The following is a 23,842-nucleotide window of genomic DNA, read 5'->3' as shown; positions in this document are numbered from 1 at the left end:
TGTTCCTGGACTGTCTCTTTCCTTAATTATTACTTGTGAGGTAGCTGGTCTTTGCTTTGTCTTGTTATTCTCATGGAGGTAAACAGCAAACTTAATTATTTATCACCGAAATATCTTTAACTTCTAGGACATTCATACACTCTTTCCCACAGTTTATTCCTCACGGTTTCTTCTGAGGAAATTCAGTTCTGTTTTCAAGAGCTTTGGATATCTTTGTTCTTGTGACCTCTCTCCAGGGCAAAATTTCTGTGTAAGTGCTTTCAGAACTGGGAGTGCACACTTTGAATGACTTCTCTATAATTGATTCTTCTGTTTAAAAAGCAGAGTGCTAGCTTTCTCTCCCATCAGTGAACCCGTTTCTTATAATGATGCAGGGCAAAGAAAATGAAGGCCTCAGTACTCTGTGCCTGTCACACCTGTGTTAGAGACTCTGCTTTCAGAATAGGAGCTCGATGAAAGAAGGGATTCCCAAAACACTAGGCTGAACTTGCTTGAAATTTGGCCTCTGCAACATGGAGTTTGGGAGGGATGAAGAATTCTAACGACCTGCTTTTCAGGAGAGAAACAGTAGGTCTTGACTAGCAATTCGGAGGGAAAGATTTATACCTGGCGACATCTATCTGGAGTGAAGGTAATGTCATGTTGTTCTTAGCAATATTTAGTAAATTTTACAAAATAAGTATTTTTCCAGAAACCTTTTATTTAAGGAATACAAACTTCATGTATTTCATAATTACAACTTTAGGAACATAGTAATTCTTCCCACCATAGCCTTCCTCCTACCCACATTCCCACCTGTCTTCCTCCTCCCTCTCTTATTCTCATTCTTATTCCTTATTAAGATCTATTTTCAATTAACTTTATACACATATGGTTAACTCTATGTTAAGCAAAGAGTTCAACATCTAGTATGAAAAAAAAAAGCATCCTAGTCAATCGTTGAGACAAGGGAAGTTCAAAGTCATTGCTTCTCAAAGTGTCAATATTACTTCTATAGATTACTTTTAGGTGCTCTATTACCACAGATCAGAGAGAACATATGGTATTTGACCTCTAGGAACTGCCTTGTTTCACTAAGTATGATATTTTCCAATTTCATCCATTTTGTTGCAAACGACAGGATTTCATTTTTTTATAGCTCTGTAGTATTCTATGGTGCACAATCCCATAATTTCTTCAGTTGAGAGGCATTTGGGTTGATTCCACATCTTAACTGTTGTGAATTGAGCTGCAATAAACATAGGGGTACAGAAAACTCTTTCATATGCTTATTTCACTTCTCTTGGGTAAATTCCCAGGAGTGGGATGGCTGGGTCATACAGTAGGTCTATATTCAGATTTCTGAGATATCTCCATACTGTCTTCCAAAGTAGCTATACCAGTTTACATTCCCACCAACAGTGGATTACGGTACCTTTTCCCCCAGTTCTCACCAGCATTTGTTCTTTGTTGATTTTTGTATGAAAGCAATTCTAACAGGGATTATGTGAAACCTCATTGTGGTTTTGATTTGCATTTCCCTGATGGCGAGTGATACTAAGCATTTTTTAATGAGTGTTTCTTTTGAAGTATAAAAGCTTCTCAATTTGATGTAATCAAATTTGTCAATTTTGGCTTTGATTGCCTTTGCTTCTGGGGTTTTTTCCAAGAAATCTTTGCCTCTTCCAATGTCTTGCAGGGTTTCCCCAATGTTCTCAAGTAATTTGATAGTATCAGGTCTTAGATTTAGGTCTTTAATACATTTTTTTAATTTAACATTTATTTAATGAATATAAATTTCCAAAGTACAGCTTATGGGTTACAATGGCTTCCCCCTTCCAAAACTTCCCTCCCACCCACAACCCTCCCCTTTCCCGCTCCCTCTCCCCTTCCAATCACATCATGATTCATTTTCAATTCTCTTTATATACAGAAGATCAGTTTAGTATATATTAAGTAATGATTTCGACAGTTTGCCCCCATATAGCAACACAAAGTGAAAAAAAATACTGTTGGAGTACTAGTTATAGCATTAAATAACAGTGTACAGCACATTAAAGACAGAGATCCTACATAATATTTTTTTAAATTAATTAATTTTCTATGCCATTTCCAAGTTAACACCAGGGTTTTTTTTTTTTTCATTTCCAATTATCTTTATATACAGAAGATCGATTCAGTATATAATTAGTAAAGATCTAATCAGTTTGTACCCACGCAGAAACACAAAGTGTAAAAATACTGTTTCAGTACTAGTTATAGCATCACTGCACATTAGACAACACATTAGGGACAGATCTCACATGGGATGTAAGTACACAGTGACTCCTGTTGCTGACTTAACAATTTGACACTCCTGTTCATGGCGTCAGTAATCTCCCTAGGCTCTAGTCATGAGTTGCCAGGGCTATGGAAGCCTTTAGAGTTCGCTGACTTTGATCTTATTCCGATAGGGTCATAGTCAAAGTGGAAGTTCTCTCCTCCCTTCAGAGAAAGGTACCTCCTTCTTTGATGGCCCCGTTCTTTCCACTGGGATCTCACTCGCTGAGATCTTTCATTTAGGTCTTCTTCTTCTTTTTTTTTTCTTTTCCATGGTATCTTGGCTTTCCATGCCTACGATACTCTCATGGGCTCTTCCACCAGATCCGAATGCGTTAAGGGCTGATTCTGAGGCCAGAGTGTTGTTTAGGACGTCTGCTATTCTATGAGTCTGCTGTGTATCCCACTTCCCATGTTGGATCTTTCTCTCCCTTTTTGCTTCTATCAGTTAGTATTAGCAGGCACTAGTCTTGTTTGTGTGATCCCTTTGACTCTTAGATTTATCAGAGCCATCAATTGTGAACTGAAATTAATGACTTGGACTAGTGAGATGGCATTGGTCATGCCACCTAGATGGGATTGTATTGGAATCCCCTGGTACATTTCTAACTCCATCATTTGCGGCAAGCCAGATTGTGCATGTCCCAAATTGTACATCTCCTCCCTCTTTTTTTCTACTCTGAAATTTAACAGGGATCACTTTTCAGTTAAAATTTAAACACCTAAGAATAATTGTGTGTTAATTACAGAGTTCAACCACTAGTACTAGAACAACAACAACAACAAATACTAAAAAGGATAAAGTATTACATTGTACATCTAGAGCCAGGACAAGAGCTGATCAGGTCATAGTTTCTTATAGTGTTCATTTCCCTTCCACAGGTTTCCCCTTTGGTGCTCAGTTGTCGCCGATCAGGGAAAACAAATGAAATTTGTCTCTTTGGGACTGGCTTAATTCACTCAGCATGATGTTTTCCAGATTGCTCCATCTTGTTGCAAATGACTGGGTTTCATTGTTTCTTACTGCTGTGTAGTATTCTATGGAGTACATGTCCCATAATTTCTTTATCCAGTCTACTGTTGATGGGCATTTGGGTTGGTTCCAGGTCTTAGCTATTGTGAATTGAGCTGCAATAAACATTAATGTGCAGATGGCTTTTTTATTTGCCAAATTAATTTCCTTTGGGTAAATTCCAAGGAGTGGGATGGCTGGGTTGTATGGTAGGGTTATGTTCAGGTTTCTGAGGAATCTCCAGACTGACTTCCATAGTGGCTTAACCAGTTTGCATTCCCACCAACAGTGGGTTAGTGTCCCTTTTTCCCCACATCCTCTCCAGCATCCATTGTTGGTAGATTTCTGAATGTGAGCCACTCTCACCGGGGTGAGGTGAAACCTCATTGTGGTTTTGATTTGCATTTCTCTGATTGCTAGTGATCTTGAACATTTTTTCATGTGTCTGTTGGCCATTTGGATTTCCTCTTTCGAAAAATGTCTATTGAGGTCCTTGGCCCATCTCTTAAGTGGGTTGTTTGTTTTGTTGTTGTGGATTTTCTTGATTTCTTTGTAGATTCTGGTTATCAACCCTTTATCTGTAGAATAGTTTGCAAATATTTTTTCCCATTCTGTCGGTTGCCTCTTCACTTTCCTGACTGTTTCTTTTGCAGTACAGAAACTTCTCAATTTGATGCAATCCCAAATGTTAATTTTGGTTTTGACTGCCTGTGCTCCTGGGGTCCTTTCCAAGAAGTCTTTGCCTGTACCTATATCTTGCAGGGTTTCTCCAATGCTCTCTAATGATTTGATGGTTTCAGGTCGTAGATTTAAGTCTTTAATCCATGTTGAGTGAATTTTTGTGTAAGGTGAAAGGTATGAGTCTTGCTTCATGCTTCTGCACAAGGAAATCCAGTTTTCCCAGCACCATTTATTGAATCGGCTGTCCTTATTCCAGGGATTAGTTTTGGATCTTTGATCAAATATAAGTTGGCTGTAGATGTTTGGATTGATTTCTGGTGTTTCTATTCTGTTCCATTGGTCTATCCATCTGTTTCTGTACCAGTACCATGCTGTTTTGATAACAACTGCCCTGTAGTATGTCCTGAAATCTGGTATTGTGATGCCTCCGGCTTTGTTTTTGTTGTACAAGATTGCTTTGGCTATTCTAGGTCTTCTGTGTCTCCATATGAATTTCAGCATCATTTTTTTCCAGATCTGAGAAGAAGGTCTTTGGTATCTTGATTGGTATTGCATTGAATGTATAAATTGCTTTTGGGAGAATAGACATTTTGAAGATATTGATTCTTCCAATCCATGAGCATGGAAGATTTCTCCATTTTTTGGTATCCTCTTCTATTTCTTTCTGTAAGGTTTTATAGTTTTCATCGTAGAGATCTTTAACGTCCTTGGTTAAGTTTATTCCAAGGTATTTGATTGTTTTTGTAGCTATTGTGAATGGGATTGATCTTAGAAGTTCTTCCTCTGCCGTGGCATTGCCTGTGTATACAAAGGCTGTTGATTTTTGTGCATTGATTTTATATCCTGCTTCTTTGCCAAACGCTTCGATGAGTTCCAGTAGTCTCTTAGTAGAGTTCTTTGGGTCCCCTAAATAAAGAATCATATCATATGCAAAGAGGGATAGTTTGAGTTCTTCCTTCCCAATTTGTATCCCTTTAATTTCCTTTTCTTGCCTAATAGCTCTGGCCAAAACTTCCAGAACTATATTGAATAGCAGTGGTGAGAGTGGGCATCCCTGTCTGGTACCAGATCTCAGCGGAAATGCTTCCAACTTTTCCCCATTCAATAGGATGTTGGCCGTGGGTTTTTCATATATTGCTTTGATTGTATTGAGGAATGTTCCTTCCATACCCAGTTTGCTTAGAGTTTTCATCATGAAAGGGTGTTGTATTTTATCAAGTGCTTTCTCTGCGTCTATTGAGAGAATCATATGGTTTTTCTTCTGCAGTCTGTTAATGTAGTGTATTACGCTGATTGTTTTGCGAATGTTGAACCATCCCTGCATAGCAGGGATAAATCCCACTTGGTCTGGGTGGATGATCTTTCTGATGTGTTGTTGCATTCTATTGGCCAGAATTTTATTGAGTATTTTTGCATCTATGTTCATCAGGGATATTGGCCTATAATTCTCTTTCAATGTTGCATCTTTTCCCGGCTTAGGAATTAAGGTGATGGTGGCTTCATAGAAAGAATGTGGTAGGATTCCCTCTTTTTCGATTGTTGTGAATAGTTTGAGAAGAATTGGATTTAGTTCTTCTCTAAATGTCTGGTAGAACTCAGCAGTGAATCCATCTGGTCCTGGGCTTTTCTTTGTTGGGAGGGCCTTTGTTACTGTTTCAATTTCTCTGTCAGTTATGGGTCTGTTTAGGTTTTCTATGTCTTCATGGTTCAATTTAGGTAGATTGCATGTGTCCAGGAATCTATCCATTTCTGATAGATTTCCTTGTTTGCTGGCATACAAGTCCTTGTAGTAATTTCTGATGATTCTTTTTATTTCTCTGGTGTCTGTTGTTACGCTTCCTTTTTCATCTCTGATCCTATTGATTTGGGTCTTTTCTTTTTTTAGTTAGTTGGGCCAATGGGGTGTCAATTTTGTTTATTTTTTCAAAAAACCAGCTCCTTGTTTAGCTGATTTTTTGTAATGTTTTTTTGGATTCAATCCTGTTGATTTCTTCTTTGATTTTAATTATTTTTCTTCTCCTACTGGGTTTGGGTTTGGTTTGCTGCAGATTTTCTAGATCCTTGAGATGACTTGAAAGCTCATCTATTTGGTGCCTTTCCAATTTCTTGATGTAGGCACCTATTGATATAAACTTTCCTCTTAACACTGATTTTGTTGTATCCCAGAGGTTTTGGTATGTTGTGCTTTTATCCTCATTTACTTCCAGAAAATTTTTGATTTCTCTTTTCACTTCTTCTATGACCCATTGTTCATTCAGGAGCATGTTGTTCAACCTCCATGTGTTTGCACGTGCTCTAGGGATTCCCGAGTTGCTAATTTCCAATTTCATTCCTTTGTGGTCTGAGAAGCTGCATGGTATGATTCTAATTCTTTTGAATTTGCTGTGACTTGCTTTATGGCCTAGTATGTGGTCAATCCTAGAGAAGGTTCCATGTACTGCTGAGAAGAATGTAAAGTCCTTAGATGTAGGATGAAATGTTCTGTAGATATCTGTTAGATCCATTTGGGCTATAGTGTCATTTAAATCTACTGTCTCCTTGTTGATCTTCTGTCCTGTTGATCTGTCTATCTCTGAGAGTGGAGTATTGAAGTCCCCCAGTACTATTGTATGGGGGTCTAAGTCTCCCTTTAAGTCCCTTAACAAGTCTTTTAAATAAGCTGGTGCCCTGTAATTAGGTGCATATACATTGATAATCATTATATCTTCCTGTTGAATGGATCCCTTAATCATTATATAGTGCCCCTCTTTGTCTCTCCTAACAGTTTTTGTGGTAAAGTTTATGTTGTCCGATATTAAGATGGCTACGCCCGCTGTTTTTTCATTTCTGTTGGCGTGGTATATCTTTTTCCAGCCTTTCACTTTCAGCCTGTATGGATCATTGTTGGAAAGATGAGTTTCTTGTAAGCAGCAAAAAGATGGGTTTTGTTCCTTAACCCAATCAGCCAATCGGTGTCTTTTAACTGGACAGTTCAAGACATTAACATTCAATGTGACTATTGAGAAGGAGTAACTTTGCCCTGTCATTTGCCAAAGATATTTTCTAATATATGGTGTGAGACTCCTGTGATCTTTTGCTGTGAGGTTTCCTTCCTTTATCTTCTTTCATATTGTTTACCATGTTTCTGTGTTTCCCTATGTAACACATCTTTAAGCATCTTTTGCAGAGCTGGACGAGTGGTGACAAATTCTTTCAATTTCTGTTTGCTGTGAAAGGTCTTTATTTCACCTTCATTCACAAATGAGAGCTTTGCAGGATATAATAATCTGGGCTGGCAGTTTTTCTCTCTTAGTACCTGGGCTATATCTCGCCATTCTCTCCTAGCTTGTAGGGTTTCTGATGAGAAGTCAGCTGTGAGTCTAATTGGAGATCCTCTGAGAGTAATCTGGCGTTTCTCTCTTGCACATTTTAGGATCTTTTATTTGTGTTTCACTGTGGTGAGTTTGATTACGACATGTCGTGGTGAGGATATCTTTTGGTCATATTTATTAGGGGTTCTGTGAGCTTCTTGTACTAGGATGCCTCTGTCCTTCTCCAAACCTGGGAAATTTTCTGCTAGTATCTCACTGAAAATGCCTTCTAATCCTTTCTCCCTGTCCATGCCTTCAGGAACTCCTAGAACCCGAATGTTGGGTTTTTTTAATAGTATCCTGTAGATTCCTGACAGTATTTTTTAGATTTCTGATTTCTTCTTCTTTTCTTTGATTTGATTGTTTCCTTTCCTGTTCTCTGTCTTCTAATTCCGATATTCTCTCTTCTGCTTCACCCATTTTGTTTTATGTCTCTGTAATGTGTTTGTCATTTGATCTATTGAGTTCTTCATTTCATTGTCATTTCATTGTGGTTTTTTGTCACTATCACAGTTTCCTGTTCTACTAGTTGTTTCATTTCATTTTGATTCCTCCTTAATATTTCATTTTCATGAGAGAGATTTTCTATCTTGTCCATTAAGTATTTCTGTAGTTCAAGAATTTGTTTTTGAGAACTTCTTAATGTTCTTATCAATTTTTTGAGATCTGCTTCTTGCATTTCCTCTATCTCTTCATCTTCATAACCTTGGATTGGGGTGTCTTGTTCATTTGGGGGCATCATAGTGTCTTCCTTGCTCTTGTTACCTCAGTTTCTATGTTTGTTGTTTGGCATGTTGGAGGTAATTTATGGTATTTTTTTTTGCTGTGGTGTTTTTTTTCTTGTTATACTATGCCTCTAAGTGGGCTGTCTGCTTTGATGGATCCTTAGAGGCTGTGATGGGTGTGGCCAGAGAGCTCTGCTTGATTCTTCAGGTTTAAGGCTGTGCAAAAAGCGGCTCACCCAGATTGTTCTCTCCCTTGCTCCTTGCTGGATTGCTCTCTCTCTCTCTTTTTTTTTTTGACTCAGTTGGGAAGTTATTCGGTACAGGTAAGTGGAATTGAGTGTAGTTGAAATCTGGCCTCTGTGAGTATTCATTTGATCTACCCCTGGGACCACACAAAGAGTTTATGCAGACCTCAATGTGTTCTCAAGTTTCAAGTTACTGAGTTTGTGAACTCCTTGGCGGCGCTTTAGATATGTAAAATGGTGCCTGCTTTTTGTTTTTTGTTTTGCTAGGTGAGTGAATAGAGAGGCCTCTGCTTTTCCCCTCCAATGTCTCGGGTTTCTGACACCTTTGTCTTACCTCCAGCTCGTTCCCGCGCTGCCGAGATTCTGCGGCTCGGCTCCCGCGGTTGGGTTTCCACGTGGTGGGCTCCCTGTAGGTTCTCTGTGTCACATCCACTAGATCTGGAAGTGTTTCCTCTGCAGTTTTTTTCTTGAATCTTTTCCTGAGGCAGTTAAGTCAAGACTTTCCATTGTGATTTCAATAGAACATCAGCACTTCCAGCTTCTGTGATGCAGCAGGATTTCAGGAAGGCAAATTGAAAGTACACAGGGAGGAAGACGAACTGCGGCAAAGCCTTTGTCATATGATAGTGACCTAGCGGGCTCGCCGGGCATGAGGGCGTGTGTGTGGCTCACCCTCCGCGGCCAGTCAGGGTTCCTCTATGGGAAAGTTGAGAGGAGCTCGCGGAGCCGCTCTGCCTCTGCTTCACTGTACACTGTTCCATATACAGTACATCTAACCGCGGTCTTTAATACATTTTGAATTTTTGTGTAAGGTGGAAGGTAGGGGGTTTGCTTCATACTGCTTCATGTGGAAATCCAGTTTTTCCAGCACCAGTTGTTGAAGATACTGTCCTTGCTCCAGGGATTGGTTTTAGCTTCTTGGTCAAATATAAGTTGGTTGTAGATGCTTGGATTGCTTTCTGTCTTTTCTGTTCTGTTCTGTTGGTCTATCCATGTGTTTTTGTACCAGTACCAGGTTATTTGATTATAACTGCCTTGTAGTGTATCTTGAAATCTGATATTGTGATGCCACCGGCTTTGTTTTTGTTGTATAATATTGTTTTAGCTATTTGAGGTCACTTGGGTTTCCATATGAATTTCAGCATCATTTTTTCTAGATCTGAGAAGAACTTCTTTGGTATTTTGATTGGTATCACATTGAAACTCTGTAGATTGCTTTCGGAAGAATGGACATTTTGATGATATTGATTCTTCCATGGAAGATTTTTCCATTTTTTGTATCTTCTTCTTCTTTCTTTAATGTTTTGTAATTCTCATTGTAGATCATTGACATCTTAGCTTAAATTTATTCTGAGGTATTATTTTTTTTTGTAGTTATTGCGAATGGGATCAATTTTAGAAATACATTCTCAGCAGTGGTATTGTCTGTGTGTACAAATGCTGTTGTTTTTTGTGTGTTGATTTTATATCCTATCGCCTTCCCAAACTCACTTATGAGTTCCAATCATCTCTTAGTGGAGTCTTTTTGATCCCCTATATATAGAATCATGTCATCTGCAAATAGGAATAGTTTTATTCCTCCTTCCTAATTTGTATCCCTTTGATTTCTTTTTCTTGCCTAATGACTCTGACTAAAACTTCCAGTACTATATTGAATAGCAGTGGTGAGAGTGGGCATCCTTGTCTGGTTCCAAATTTCAGTGGGAATACTTCCAACCTGTGTGTTGGGTCATTTGATAGTATCCAGTAAGTCTTCAGCACTGTTTTTGGTTTCTAATTTCTTCTTCTTCTTTTTTGTTCTGAATATAAAATTTCCAGAGATTTGTATTCTAACTCAGATATTCTTTCTTCTGCTTCACCAAGTTTGTTAAGGCTTTCAACCACATTTTTATTTGTTCTATTGAATTCTTCATTTCCAATATTTCATTTTGATTTCTATTTAAGATCTCAATTTCATGGGAGAAATTTTCTTTCATGTCATGTACGGATTTAATTAGCTCATGGATTTTCTTCTGATTACTTGTAAGTAGTCCTACAATCAGGATTTTGAATTCCATTTCTGGTATTTCTTCAATCACTTTATCTTCACATTCTAGTATTGAAGTGATGTATTTTGGAGACATCATGCTGTTTTCCTTATTCTTGTTTCTTAAACTGGTACATTTATTATTTTACATTTGTAGAAGATACTTGGATAGTTTTTGTTTTTTTCCCCCTTTGATGGCTTTTATCTTTGGACTGTGCTTCTGTGGCTTAAAGTAGTGTCTGCTCTTTCAGTGAACACACAGAGGCATGTGCTGGATGTGTTCAGGGAGCTCTGTTCAGTGCTTCAGTGTGAGGAGAGTGTCCAAGGTGACACTCAATTTGGGCATGTTAAATTGCCTCTCTCTCTCTCTCTCTCTCTCTCTCTATATATATATATATATATATATATATATATATATATACCAGAGGGTATTTTTGTTCTGCTCTGTTGGCGAATTTTCATGTTTATGTCCTCTCCTCAAAGAAGAACAATATCTGGGCACTAGCCCCAGTGTGTACAATTTATGTCAGCACTAACATAAGAACCACACAAAGTGTCTGTGCAGTTGTTGGTGTGAGCATGGATCCCACAGCAATGACCCTCACCAGGGAATCAGTGAGCCCTGAGCATGTAGAGCCTTTCACAGTGACTGCCCAAAGTCCCAGGTGCACCCTGTACCCTCCCATGCAGCCACAACATTTTCACAGTCCTGGCACAAAAGGCTCCCACAGGCAAAAGCACCCAGCCTGCTGTCAATTCTCCCAGCCAAGCTTAGGTGTCTCCTCTTGACTGGTTACTGGGTTGTGCAGACATGAGTTGGTGCAGCTGTTCTGTATGTCCAAAATGGCATCTGTTCTCTATTGGCTAGTAATAGGATATGGGTTCTGGGTGGCTGAGAAGATAAAAACATGCCCTGCCCCTGTTTTTTTTCCTCTAAGTTGGGAGGGACATTGTCCCCCACAGGGCTCCAAGTCAGACTTGTGCCAGGCTCTTCCTGCATTTTTATTGCCAGTGGCTTGGGCTTCTCTAGCCTGGTCTCACCTCACTCTCCAAAGCTGCTGCTGAGGCTCTTGACTGCGGGGGTCCTGAGTTGTTTGCATCCACACCTTCCACATAGGTTCACTGTGTCCCTCTAATCTGTATGGAGTTTCCTGTGCCATTTTCTCCCTAACTCTTTCCTGAAATTGCACTCTGTCCACTTTAAAAAAAAAAAAAAAAAAAAAAAAAAAAAAAAAAAAAACAAAAACTGTCCTTCCCTAGGCTAGAGCAGTGAAGTGAGTTCCCTCCCTATTCTGCCATCTTGGAAACTCCCCTAAATAAGTATTTCTTTGCTGTAGGTCATTGAGATTTTTTTTAAAGATTTATTTATTTATTAGAAATCAGGATTACAGAGAGACAGGGAGAGACAGAGAGAAATTTCCCATCTATTGGTTCACTCCCCAGATGGCCACAATGGCTGGGCTGAGCCAAGCCAAAGCCAGGAGCCAAGAGCCAGGAACCGGGAGCCAGTAGCCAGGAGCTTCTTCCAGGTCTTCCACATTGGTAGCAGGTGCCTAAACACTTGGGCCAACCTCCGCTGCTTTTCCCATGCCATTAGATGGGAATTGGATTGAAAGTGGAATAGCCAGGACACAAACCAATGCCCATATTGGATTCAGGCACCACAGGTGACACTTTACCCACTACACCACAGCACTGTCCCCAAGATATTTTCAAGAGAACATTAATTATTATTGTATAATAATTTTTAACAATAATGATTACTTCCTCAAAATAGACTGGAAGATTGTTTTTTGTTTCATTTTATCTCTAAATGATTTCTTATCTCAGCTTCTGGGATACTGTGTTTTCATATTTCAACTTTTACTGTTTTGGTTGCTCTTATTCTGTATTTTTCACTGGTTTTTATTTTTAGTCACACTTTTTAAAAGCACAAGGATCCCCAAACTGCTAAATCCTCAAAACTGTGTTTTATTTCTCTACTTTTATTTCCTTAATAATAAATCTATTTCCTGATTTTATTTTCATCTCTACAGAGATAATTAATTGCCAGTTTTTAACTTGACATGTAACTCTTAATTTTTAATTTTAGTCCTATCATCTTCAGTTTGCAACTCATTGTTACTTCCTCAGCTGATACACCCAGAACTAATACTCACCCCAATAAATTGGCATGTACTTCCATCACTTTTATTTTGGTTACCACATTTTTTATGGAAGAAAATTGTTATAATAATGACTAAATTTGTTTATGCTAAATTTTCTACATGACTCCAATTTCTGTCATTTTTTAGCCATGTTTATTTCATTTATCTGTACTTTTCTGTTCTTGTTGCTGCATTTCTACTCCATATTTGTACAACTGTAACTTCCTGTTGGTCATTATTCTAATTCACCTTATTTCCTACCATTCTACAGATAACACTGCAGACATCAGCAACTCATAACATTGCCGTTGCCTTAGCACTTTAACATTATGCAAGTGCTTCTTTTCTCTGTCATATCAAGTCCTTCATCTTATGTGGAACTTCCAGAGCATCCTCTATTTAATTAGCTAAAATTACCTTTATTTAACATTGATACATTAGACTAACATAATATTAGTGTTCTAAAAAATACGGACATTTGTGGATGTGTCAGTTTTGTTCATGTGTTTTTCATACTACACTTCTCATTTTATCCACAAATGATGCATCTCTCTACCCTATATATACTTTAATTTCTGCTTTATTTTTCAAGTGATATCTCATGACTGCAGTTGTCCCAAGTGATAACTTAACTTACTCTACCACAATGCCAACCCCAACTATGCTAATTTGAATTTCTCTTTTGTTTTTATAAATTACTCTTGAAACATATTTCACATTTAATTGTTCTTTATTTCCTATATGCAAATTGTATCTTCTCAATTATGCTGTAAAACTCAGTAAAGTTGATTGTTTTTCCTTCTAAAGTTTAAATTTCATAAATAAATTCATCCTGATTATATGTAATAAGTGATTAATAAATTGAATCCTCAATTTGTAACTGTGCTTTTCCTAAAAAAGTTGAATTTTCGGAATACTTCTTTACTTGTATCTCCTTTTCAAGAACGAAGAGACATAAAATAAGTAAAGAAATATGAGAAGAAAACAAGTGAATAGTATTACTTTAAATTTTGAATTGTTAGAGCATTTCCAGTAATTTTAAACCTAATGTGAGTAAGAAAAGTAGAGAAAGGAAATTTGCGGGAAATTTGAGGAAAGACGTTTTGTTGTTATTATTTCTTGCATCAAGTAGGAAAAAGTTCATCTGATCTATATTCCTTAGTCTCCAAGTTTTTCCAAGGTAATATACTTGGGATAGCTGTACTGTTGTATATTTCTATATAAATATATAATATGTGCTTTTCTTTTAAAATAATTTTATTAATATAAAGAGAACAGATTTCATGTATTTCATAAATACAATTTAAGAAGATAACCATATTTCCTTTCATCCGTCATATAACAGGTAAACTATGAAGTATACAAGAACAAAATGCTTTTTGTAACAGCCTTAGTGACATCTAGAACAGTCTGTTACCACCTTAGAAAAACGACCTTTTGCCTTGTAGTTATGACTTTTAATGTTAGTGATTATTCATTTTCCTCCTCCTCTGCTTCATGCAACACAGATTTCCCAGATGCTTTACTCTTATTGAAACACCTGTCTATGCCTCTGAATCACATTCAAGCTAATGATTTTGACATTAGGTTGTATTGTCTCTTCCTGTCTTTGTTAATTGTTCTTACTTACTTTCTTTGTTATGTACTGTCTTAGATCAGACTTAGGAAAAAAGCCTCGCATAGAGATTTATGTTCAGAATGGTTTTGGTGGAAGGAGATGTCTGTGAGAGAGTGACAGAAGTGGATTACACAGAGGCAGGATTTGAACATAAAATAAAAGACTGCAAACAGTTTCATGGAAGCCACAGAATTGGGAGATCACTTTAGAGATGTCCTGAAATGAGGCAAAGGGGCCAGGTTTTTTAATCCTTTTATTGACTGATAACTGGATATGTGTTGGCTCTGGGAAAGGATGTAACCTTTGAAGAAGCAACTCTCTTGGTTGAGGGTAGTAACTGAGGAGAAATTCAACAGAGAATGAGCAGCAGGCAACAGTTCTTGCTGTTTGGGTAATGAGTGTCTCACTCCTTAAGAGGACTCTCTGAGTAACATATAGCATCCAATACAAAATCATGTCCTGGTTTTTCTTTTTCTTTTCCAGACATATTTTTCTTTAATATTATCAGTTTTCACAGAGAATAAAATAAAAGCAAATATGTATTTTTCATTTTCTCTTTTTTCTGGTATATACACACACATTCACACATGGAAAGGGAAAGGGAGAGAGAGTGGGAGGGGGACAGGGAGAGAGATAGATTACATTATATATATATATATATATATATATATATATATGAATGAAGAATTACTTTTCTATTTTCATGGGCAGCTGTGACTCTATAATAAGACTAGATTGTATGGTTTATCCATCCAACAGCATAACTACTCTATCTGTAGAAAATATATTGAGAATATGTATTTGTCACTGTTATTTTATACTATTATTCACTTTTTAAGAGAAGTCTCTGAAAAATTAAGTATAACTATAGCTTCACATTGGTAAACTGTGCATACAAGGTTATTTATGCAAAATTTTTAAAATTATAGCATCTTTATTGAAAACATGGTTATAGTAAGCAACCCAATGTTTTGTTACTGATCCAAAATACCATGAAATTCCTAAGATATTGCAAGGTATTTGGTATCTTACTCATCAACCGATAATCTCTGATCTTCACTCTTCTCTATAAAGTTCCCTTGTGTCTGTCAGTTGAAGAATGCAAATGTCTTCCTTGCTCTCTGTTTTTCTTTTTCCCTCTAGTTGTTATTGCTGTTTTTATTCTGAGTGCCAGGTACTTCTGGGTATTACAAAGAAGGAGTGAGTAGCAAAATCAGAATATCCAGCAGAAGATAAAGTTTTGTAACATTTAATCTAGTCAAGATTGTCAAGTTTCAGAGTTGTGGAAGAGATGTATAACTTCCTCCACTCCACTCACAAAAGTGGCTGTTTAATGAAGATCAGAATGATAAACTGCTAAATTTTCCCAATGCTTCTTTTATTAGGCTGTGTGAAATTACACATTTATACAAAAAATTTATTCCAGTTAGTCATATTAAGTTCTCAAAGATATGCTCTGAGTCTATTGAAAGAACAGATGATATAATTTAGTTAAAAACAGTAAGAGAAATTGGCTAGAAGAGCGGGCATTTGGCCACATGGTTAAAATGCTTGTAAAAAGCTCATATTCCACATCAGAATACCTGGATGGATTCCTAACTGCAGCTCCTCACTTCAGCTGCTTGCTAATGCAGACCCTGGAAGGCAGTGGTGACATACCAAGTAATTGGGTCACTTCCTCCAATGTGTGAGACCTGGATTGAGTTCCTGGTACCTGGCATTAGCCTGGCCCAGCTCTGGCTGTTGTGGTCATTTGGGGAGTGAATTAGCCAGTGGAAGATATTCTCATTCTCATTTTCTCTCTCTCTCTCTCTCTCTCTCTCTCTCTCTCTCTCTCTCTCTCTTTCTCCCTCCCCAATCTGTTTGTCTCTAGATCTCTTAAATAACATTTAAAAAATGGGTAGGAAGGGTTTTATTCACTCAACTTTCTTTGAAATGTCAAGAACTGTGAAATGTTTGAGATTTTATCCTGTTAGTAAGGTAAGATGTTAGCCTGTCAGTTTCATAGATAGTGACAAAAGACATGAGCCTATTAAATCAGAGACAAAGAACTTATTATTCATGGCCAAGAAAAACAGCATGTGTTTCATATTTGCATTAGTTCCCTTTGTACCCAAAGTCATACAGGGGTGATACAGAGTGGCATATATGGATACTGCATACATACTGAGTTTGTGCCACATGTAGGAATTCATAACTCTCCTTCTTATATATAAGAAGGGCTGCTTGAAAACATGCCAACCTTTGCCCTCGAGGGAAACTTGTTTTTCAACCTGGTTAGAAGAGGAATGTGCTGTCTGCCCAAGAGGAAGACAATATCTCTAGTTTCTGAGCTTGTGTTTTGTATAAAGTATTTGTTAAAATATATAATCAAAAGCTGTCAATGTCTATTCGTAGTACATATAGATACAACATAGGACATTTTCTCTCATCATTTCCTTATTAGCTAGCATGAGCTATAGTGAATCTTGGAAAACTCTGAGATGTATATATTCAAACCACACTGAAGCTGATGTCTGCTTTCCTTTTTGTCAGTACAGATAATTAGAATACAACAAGAACAGTTCATGTTACCTTATCAAATCCATAGATAATTCTAATAATGGCTTTAAAGCACAATGACTACTTTTTCTCCTACTTAGTTATTAGAGTAAATTATAAATGCTTTTTATCCAAATTTTGCTCTTAGAAGAATGAATTTTATAAAATTGTTTAGTATCAGTTATTAGCATTATACTATTCAAACTTTGTAGTGAAACTGATGGGCTCATTTCCATATGATTTAATTATCAAATTAAATTACTGCTTTGTATTTCAAATTAACATTTGAGCAAATAACTATAGAGTAACTTGATTTTGTTTTGATATGCTGATGTATTTCATACTTGAATACTGAATAATAAAAATCTCATTATGATTGAAGTTTGTTTTACTGAATATACATGACTTTATAGTGCTGCATTCTTAGTTTATTAATCTATAGTATGTGGCCTTTATTCCCTACACTCTGATACAAGTAGAAATCCAAAATCACCCAACAGAGACACCTAACCTGAGCCTTTTTATTTCATTTTACTAAAAGGAGTAATCCATGACATTTTCTATGTAAAACTTATGGTATCAAACACTAAGTATGCCACTTAAAAATGAGAATAAAATATTATTTGAACATTAACTTTTATTGTAATTTGAGGTTCCTTGGAATAATTTGCATGCTTTCAATTTCACTTTTCAAGTATTTATCACAAATTAGAATATGATTATCACACATGTGAGGCAGTCTGATTCTTTCATAAACTTGGAATTGTTCTTGTTAAATATGTCTAAAATACAATTTGCAAAGAGATATCCAATGCACTGATGATAGCAGAATAATGCACAGCAAATAGAACACTTTTTATAAGATAAACTTTTAAAATAAAACATAGTTTTAAATCATAGGTAATAAAAATTTGAAATCATTAATATGGTAAAAGGCTGCCATCTTCAGGGTTTTATAAGATTATTTCTTTTAAAAATGTATTCTACATTCTTTACTAGTCTTGGTCATGTTAAATACAAACTATTATTTTAAACACTGATTTCTGTGTATATTTGAAGTAGAGGACTTATTCTATATGTATGAATAAATAAAATCAGTACCATTCTGTAAATTCATACAATTCTTTTTTTTTAAGATTTATTTTATTTATTTGAAAGAGAGAATGAGAGGAGAGAGTCTTCCATCTGCTGGTCTACTTCCCAATTGGACACAATGACTGGGACTGCGCTAGGCTGAAGCCTGGAATCAGGTGCCTCCTCCAGATCTCCACATGGATGCAGGGCCTCAGGACTTGGGCCGTCCTCTGTTGCCTTCCCAGGTGTATTCGCAGGGAGTTGAATGGAAGTGGAGCAGCCAGGACTCGAACTGGAGCAAGCCAGGGCTTTAACACACTGAGCCCCAGCACCGGCCCCGGGATGTTTTTGAAACCCAGCCACCACATCATTGTTTGTTCTTTATGGCTGGAAGTTATTTCTGTGTCTGGAAATCGTTCCAGTTCTGTCTGCTGTGTGCAAAGAAAGAGGCAGCGGCAGAGCTGGATCCTGGCTGCACCGCGGGGTCCCAGAGCGGGTAGAGGTTGTATATGGTGGTGTCTTCACAGCAGCCGAAGTGGATGATTTGGTGTCCTCCAGAGGGGTCCCTGGGGACTTTAAACCTGGGGTGGATGCTGAGGTGCAGTGAGGGCACCACGTGTTGTGGGTAAGCAAGGCCCCGGGGGTAGGTGTCTTCAGGGTATCTGGCTGGTGCTTCCACTGGCGCCTGGAAGGAGTCAGGTGTGACTGGGTCCTCCAGGGGTCTCTGGTGTTGAGCTTCCTGCGGGGGTGGAACTTGAGTGCATTTTGCTCTCTTGAGTTTTGCTCTGTGGTTCTTGAACCAGACCTGCACCACTGTGGGGTCTATGTTCATTTTGGAGGTTACTTCTAGCTGAAGGTCACGGTCTGGGTACGGGTTCTTACTAAACAAGATGTTCAAGTCTTCAAGCTGTTTATCAGTGAATACGGTTCTTTTCCTCTGTGATGTCTTGTGATATTTGCCTTGAAGGAAGTCCTCTGAGCTGGACATCTTTGTACTTTGACCCGTTCCCGTGTTCAGCTCCAGAGATGAGGACTGGAGCAGTTGTTTTTAAAATCACATGGCAGGAACACCTCCCTCCTGCAATGCCTCAAATTCATACAATTCTAAAGGAATGAAATACCTTCCTATTCCTACATTGCAGGGTCTTAGTCCACCCATACAGGATGGACTGGGCCCGAGGAAAGGTAAGTGCGCCGCTCGCCCGTTCCCCAGCCTCCCCATCCCGGAGACAATCAGACGCAGCGGGGAGCCAAGTCTAGTAGCAAGGACTCATTTACTTTGTGTGTAACAGAACCTTTTATAGCACAAAACTGCAGAGTCATTGGGGCAGGGCTAAGGACAACCAATCACTTAAAAAATCACCTTACCTTGGGGGGGGGATTTCTATAGGACTAGCCCTATGTCTATACACTTGTTACTAGTTTTGTTACCTCCCCTGATGTTGCACAGCCAATTAGTTTTAGTGGTAAACAACTTTGGATTCCTCCCATCTTACTTCCTCTGGGCGCCATCTTACTCGGCTCTGTGTGGCTCCATTCTGCGCAGCTCGGGTGGGGCCACCCAGGGGCAGCTGCGCATGTGGAGCCCCCGGGCCTGGCCTGGCTGTGCCATGGCCGCGCTCATGCCCCGCACTACATCTTTGATAGAAAATAAGTAAACCTGTGATATGTTGAGTTAGTTTGTCAATTTTTAAAATTAGAAAGCTCTATCATTTTGTTCATTGGACTACATTACTCATTGTTCTTTTTCCAGGCAAAAGCTTGATTCACCAGCTTTGGAAGTTATGAAAATTTTTCAAGTGGGCTTCTAGGGAAGCATACCTCTAGGATTTTTTAGATTCTCTTGATTTCCTCATGATGACTTAACCCTTATTTTGTCAATTCAAAAATTTTAGCTTAATATATGCCTGTGTAATTTTTGAAAAAAAAAGTGAAAGATAAATTATATCCAGGTAAATACTTTGTTTTACATTCAAATCATATTTTCAAATTTTGTTGAAGTTTACCAAATAGAATATGAATTCTGTGGATGGTATTTTAATAATAGCAAAATGAATTATTAAAGCCTAATTACTATTTTCATTCTATATCCAGTTAGGAAAAGTGAGACACACAAGGTATTTTTCTATATTATTTTTACTGACACCTACTTGATGGCACATTTTTTTAAAAACTACATATTCAAAAGAAAAGTCAGATAAAAATTAAAATAATGTATATTCTAACAATATTTTTAATAGTTCCTGAATTATCTTAGTTTAATTGTTCATGCTCACTCATTGCTTACACTGAATAATTATATCTGTATGTGGAAAATTTACCTCTATGTGAGCAAATTTGACTTGTTGTTGATGTGGCTTCCTTCTCAGCTTCATGAGCATTTGGAATTTCTGTCAATTATACCCACAGATTAAATAAATTCTATGTGCTATTTCAAATATAAATACATGTTTATTAAATAAAGCTTAATATGCAAAAAGGCTCCCATTAAACTGAATTCCAGCTGTGTTACATTATTATATGATGAAAACAGCATGCAGTTACTTCATGACCTGGGAAAATAATTAAATTTCCTGGAAATTGTTTCTATGCATTTAATTTTCCCTTTAACAATACCTGCATTCTCTGTCAAAAAAAATGACCTAAATGAAGGATCTCCGCGCGTGAGATCCCAGTGGAAGGAATGGGTCATCAAAGAAGGAGGTACCTTTCTCTGAAGGAAGGAGAGAACTTCCAATTTGACTGTGACCTTGTCTAAATATGATCAGAGTTGGTGAACTCAAAAGGCTTCCATAGCCTTGGCAACTCATGACAAGAGCCTAGGGTGATTACTGATGCCAGAAACAAGAGTGTCAAATTGTTAAGTCAACAACAGGAGTCACTGTGCACTTATTCTTCATGTAGGATCTCTGTCCTTAATGTGCTGTACATTGTGATTTAATGCTATGACTAGTACTCAAACAGTATTTTTCACTTTGTGTTTCAGTGTGGGTGCAAACTGTTGAAATCTTTACTCAATATATACTAAACTGTTCTTCTGTATATAAAGAGAGTTGAAAATGAATCTTGATGTGAATGGAAGGGGAGAGGGAGTGGGAAAGGGGAGGGCTGCAGGTGGGAGGGAAGTTATGGGGGGGAAAGCCATTGTAATCCATATGCTGTACTTTGGAAATGTATGTTCATTAAATAAATGTTAAAAAAAAAACAAACCTGCATTTAAGATTGTTGTAAAAAGTAACACATAGAGGCCAGTGTTGTGGCATAGTATGTAAAACTGCTGGCTGAAGTGCTGGCATCCCATATGGGCGCCGGTTCAAGTCCTACTTCCAATCCAACTCCCTGATAATGCACCTGGGAATGCAGGAAGATGGCCTTTGTGCTTGGGCCCTGCACCCTCTTGAGAGACCTGGAAGAAACTCCTGGCTCCTGACTTGTGCCTGGCCTAGTGCTGGCCATTGCAGCCATTTGGAGAGTGAACCAGTAGATAGAAGATATTCTCTCTCTCTCTCTTTCTCTCTCTCTCTCTCTCTCTTTCTCTCCCCTCTCCCTCTCTCTGTAATTCTGCCTTTTAAATAAATAAATCTTTTTTTTAAAAAAAGAAAAGTAACACATACAATGATATTAGCAGAAATGACGAAACCTTGTATATTATACATATTGTACAATCATTAATAGATATATAAAATGTAGTTATATATGAGCACACATATAAAATGAAAAATAGGCACAGATGTTTGAGTTGCAAGAATCACAATGGAGAACTCCTTAAATATATGTGAGAATTTGTGCATATGTGTGGGGGAGGAAGGTAAAACTTGTAGATGATCATGGATGCTGAAGAAGGAATGAATCAAGAAAAAGGATTATACTTTCATGCTAACAATTTATCATTTGTTCATTTCTATGTCAAATTACTTCGCTTCTGTCAAACAATTTTCTTGTTAGGAGTTTTTTTTCCATCAAAATTTGTACCTATGTATGGCATATTTATAGATTTTTGAGCTTTTTTTGTAGGTATAGGAAATTACTCTTACTCTAATCAAACAATACAGCTTTCAATGCTTTAAATTTTTTTATTGAATTTATGGAGAACATTTCAGAAAATAAATTTAGCAGAGTCTCTGGAAATACCTTGTAGGACTTTGTGTATTCTTCTAGTACATATTTGCTATCTATGTCAAGGTCTTGTTAACATAGAATCTTTTAATGTTAACATTATTCTTATCCAAAATTAGATGTTCAGAAAGTGCAAATATTCTTGGTTCAATTGCTGACTAGATACACATCAAAGGCCTAGTACTTTGATGATCTATTTGTAACAGCACAGCATATTCTCCTCTCTTCTCCTAAATGTTTCTTATTGATATATCTTTGTGTTTCCTTATGCAACTCCATCTAATAGCACTAAAATATTTGTTTATGCAATTTTCTCTCATTTTGAAAGTGAAATTAATTTTTCAAAGTTCAGTTTTTAAAAGGATTTATTTCAATTTAATTTAATTACCAGGAAAACTGCAGGAATGTTGTCTAATGTCAACCAAATTGTTGAAAATATTCCCACAAATAGGACACACATATTTCCATCCATTATTGCTTACGATCACAGCCCTGATGTTATGGTGACGTTGCAAATAATCCTCAAAAGATTTTCTAAAGGTGTTTTCAATGTAGATTCGTGGGGCATAGAACATGGGCCTTGCAACAGTGTGATATTCACTGTTTACTTTGGTATCACTTGTTATATAAAACTTTCTGGATGTCATTCTCTCAATGGGGTACACCCTTGAATGCCTTCTAAACACTATGTCTCCTTCACCGTGGGTGAGGATGTTTGGGCGAGGAACAACTGCCATGTACTTTTGCTTCACACACATGGTACTTTGACTACTTGTGATCTGAGAGAGATTCCTCCCACAGAATGTACGGAGAATCATTCGCTTTATCTCACAATTGTTAATGAATGGGATTCTCCATGGGATTGAATGGTGGAAAGGAATCCTGCAATTGATGGTGCTATGACAGTTGTCATTTTTGTCCATCTCCATGTCCCCTGAGTAGAATTTTGGCCTATTGACAAAGAAATTGCTTTTAACAATTCTTAGTGGAGGGACATTCAGATGTTTCTCTCTCCCTAATCCTGAGATAAGAAAGCCCCATTTTCTAGGAATTGGGACCGGAACTAGAAGAGCCCTTTCATTGATATCTTCTTTTTGAGGATTCTTCTGAATCTTCTCTGGTTTAAGCTCATTGTCTTCTGCTTGAGAAACAGCATTCTCCTGAGAGGCTGATGCAGTTGACTCCACATGTGCTGGGTTGCTTTCTACCTCAGATATCATACTGGAGTCAACGGCTGAAGGCTCTATGTCTGTGTTACAGTCATTTTGAGCCTCAGTTTCAGCATTTTTGAGGGCACTATTGGCTGTATCACTTCCTTCGTTTGTAGGAGAAGTCATCCTGGGCTCTATTTGAGAGAAAGAAGACAAAGCATTATCAAATTGAGGAATGCTCCACTTCATAAGAAATAAATTATTGAGTCCTTGCAAAAAATTATGTGGATGTCCTATTCCTGTATATCCTCCTATCCATCAGTATTTTAAAAGTCAAAAACCCACGAAATAAAATGGGGCAGTCAACACTGAAGGGAAAGAGACAACTCCTGTTAAATACATGTTCTCATTACTTAGTTATGGGGTTTTGTATAAACTTGAAGTAATATAATCTCTCATTTTTAGAATGTATTTTTTGGCTATTTTTGGAATGTATTCTGTGTTCTAGAATGTGTCTGTCTACCTATCTCTCTGTCTATACACCCTAGATAATAGAACATATATATAGAGAGAATTATTACATTTTGGACAATGACATAAGTAGAATTTTTATTGAGTAAGATATATTTAACTTACTACTTGGGGTTTAAGGACTAAAGTAAAAGGCAGCATATATAAGTATGAAGCTATTTCAAAATGTTCATGGGAAGATGGAATTAAGATGTTTGTTTTGGTTCAAAAATTTGAAATCCATGCATAGTTTCTTCATAATGTACATATTCTATAAACTTTATTATTTCAATACTAAAAATTTATCTATTTGAGAAATAGACACATATCTGTCTGTCTATCTATCTA

General features: G+C 37.3%; 2 protein-coding genes across 2 annotated transcripts; both read right to left on the bottom strand.

Annotated features, from left to right (window-relative positions):
- Positions 1-18,111: 18,111 nt before the first annotated feature.
- Positions 18,112-18,705, bottom strand: LOC133752684 (divergent paired-related homeobox-like). Its single transcript, XM_062183064.1, has one exon. The coding sequence runs from the start codon at positions 18,703-18,705 to the stop codon at positions 18,112-18,114; it is 594 nt and encodes a 197-aa protein (XP_062039048.1).
- Positions 18,706-22,213: 3,508 nt separating this feature from the next.
- On the bottom strand, positions 22,214-23,170 carry CPXCR1 (CPX chromosome region candidate 1). The gene has a single exon (XM_062183063.1). It carries the CDS (start codon positions 23,168-23,170, stop codon positions 22,214-22,216), a length of 957 nt encoding a protein of 318 aa, XP_062039047.1.
- Between the last annotated feature and the right edge of the window lie 672 nt (positions 23,171-23,842).

The sequence above is a fragment of the Lepus europaeus genome, chromosome X, assembly GCF_033115175.1.
Source record: "Lepus europaeus isolate LE1 chromosome X, mLepTim1.pri, whole genome shotgun sequence".
NCBI classification, from domain to species: Eukaryota; Metazoa; Chordata; class Mammalia; order Lagomorpha; family Leporidae; genus Lepus; species Lepus europaeus.
This window is presented reverse-complemented; position numbering and strand designations above follow the sequence as displayed.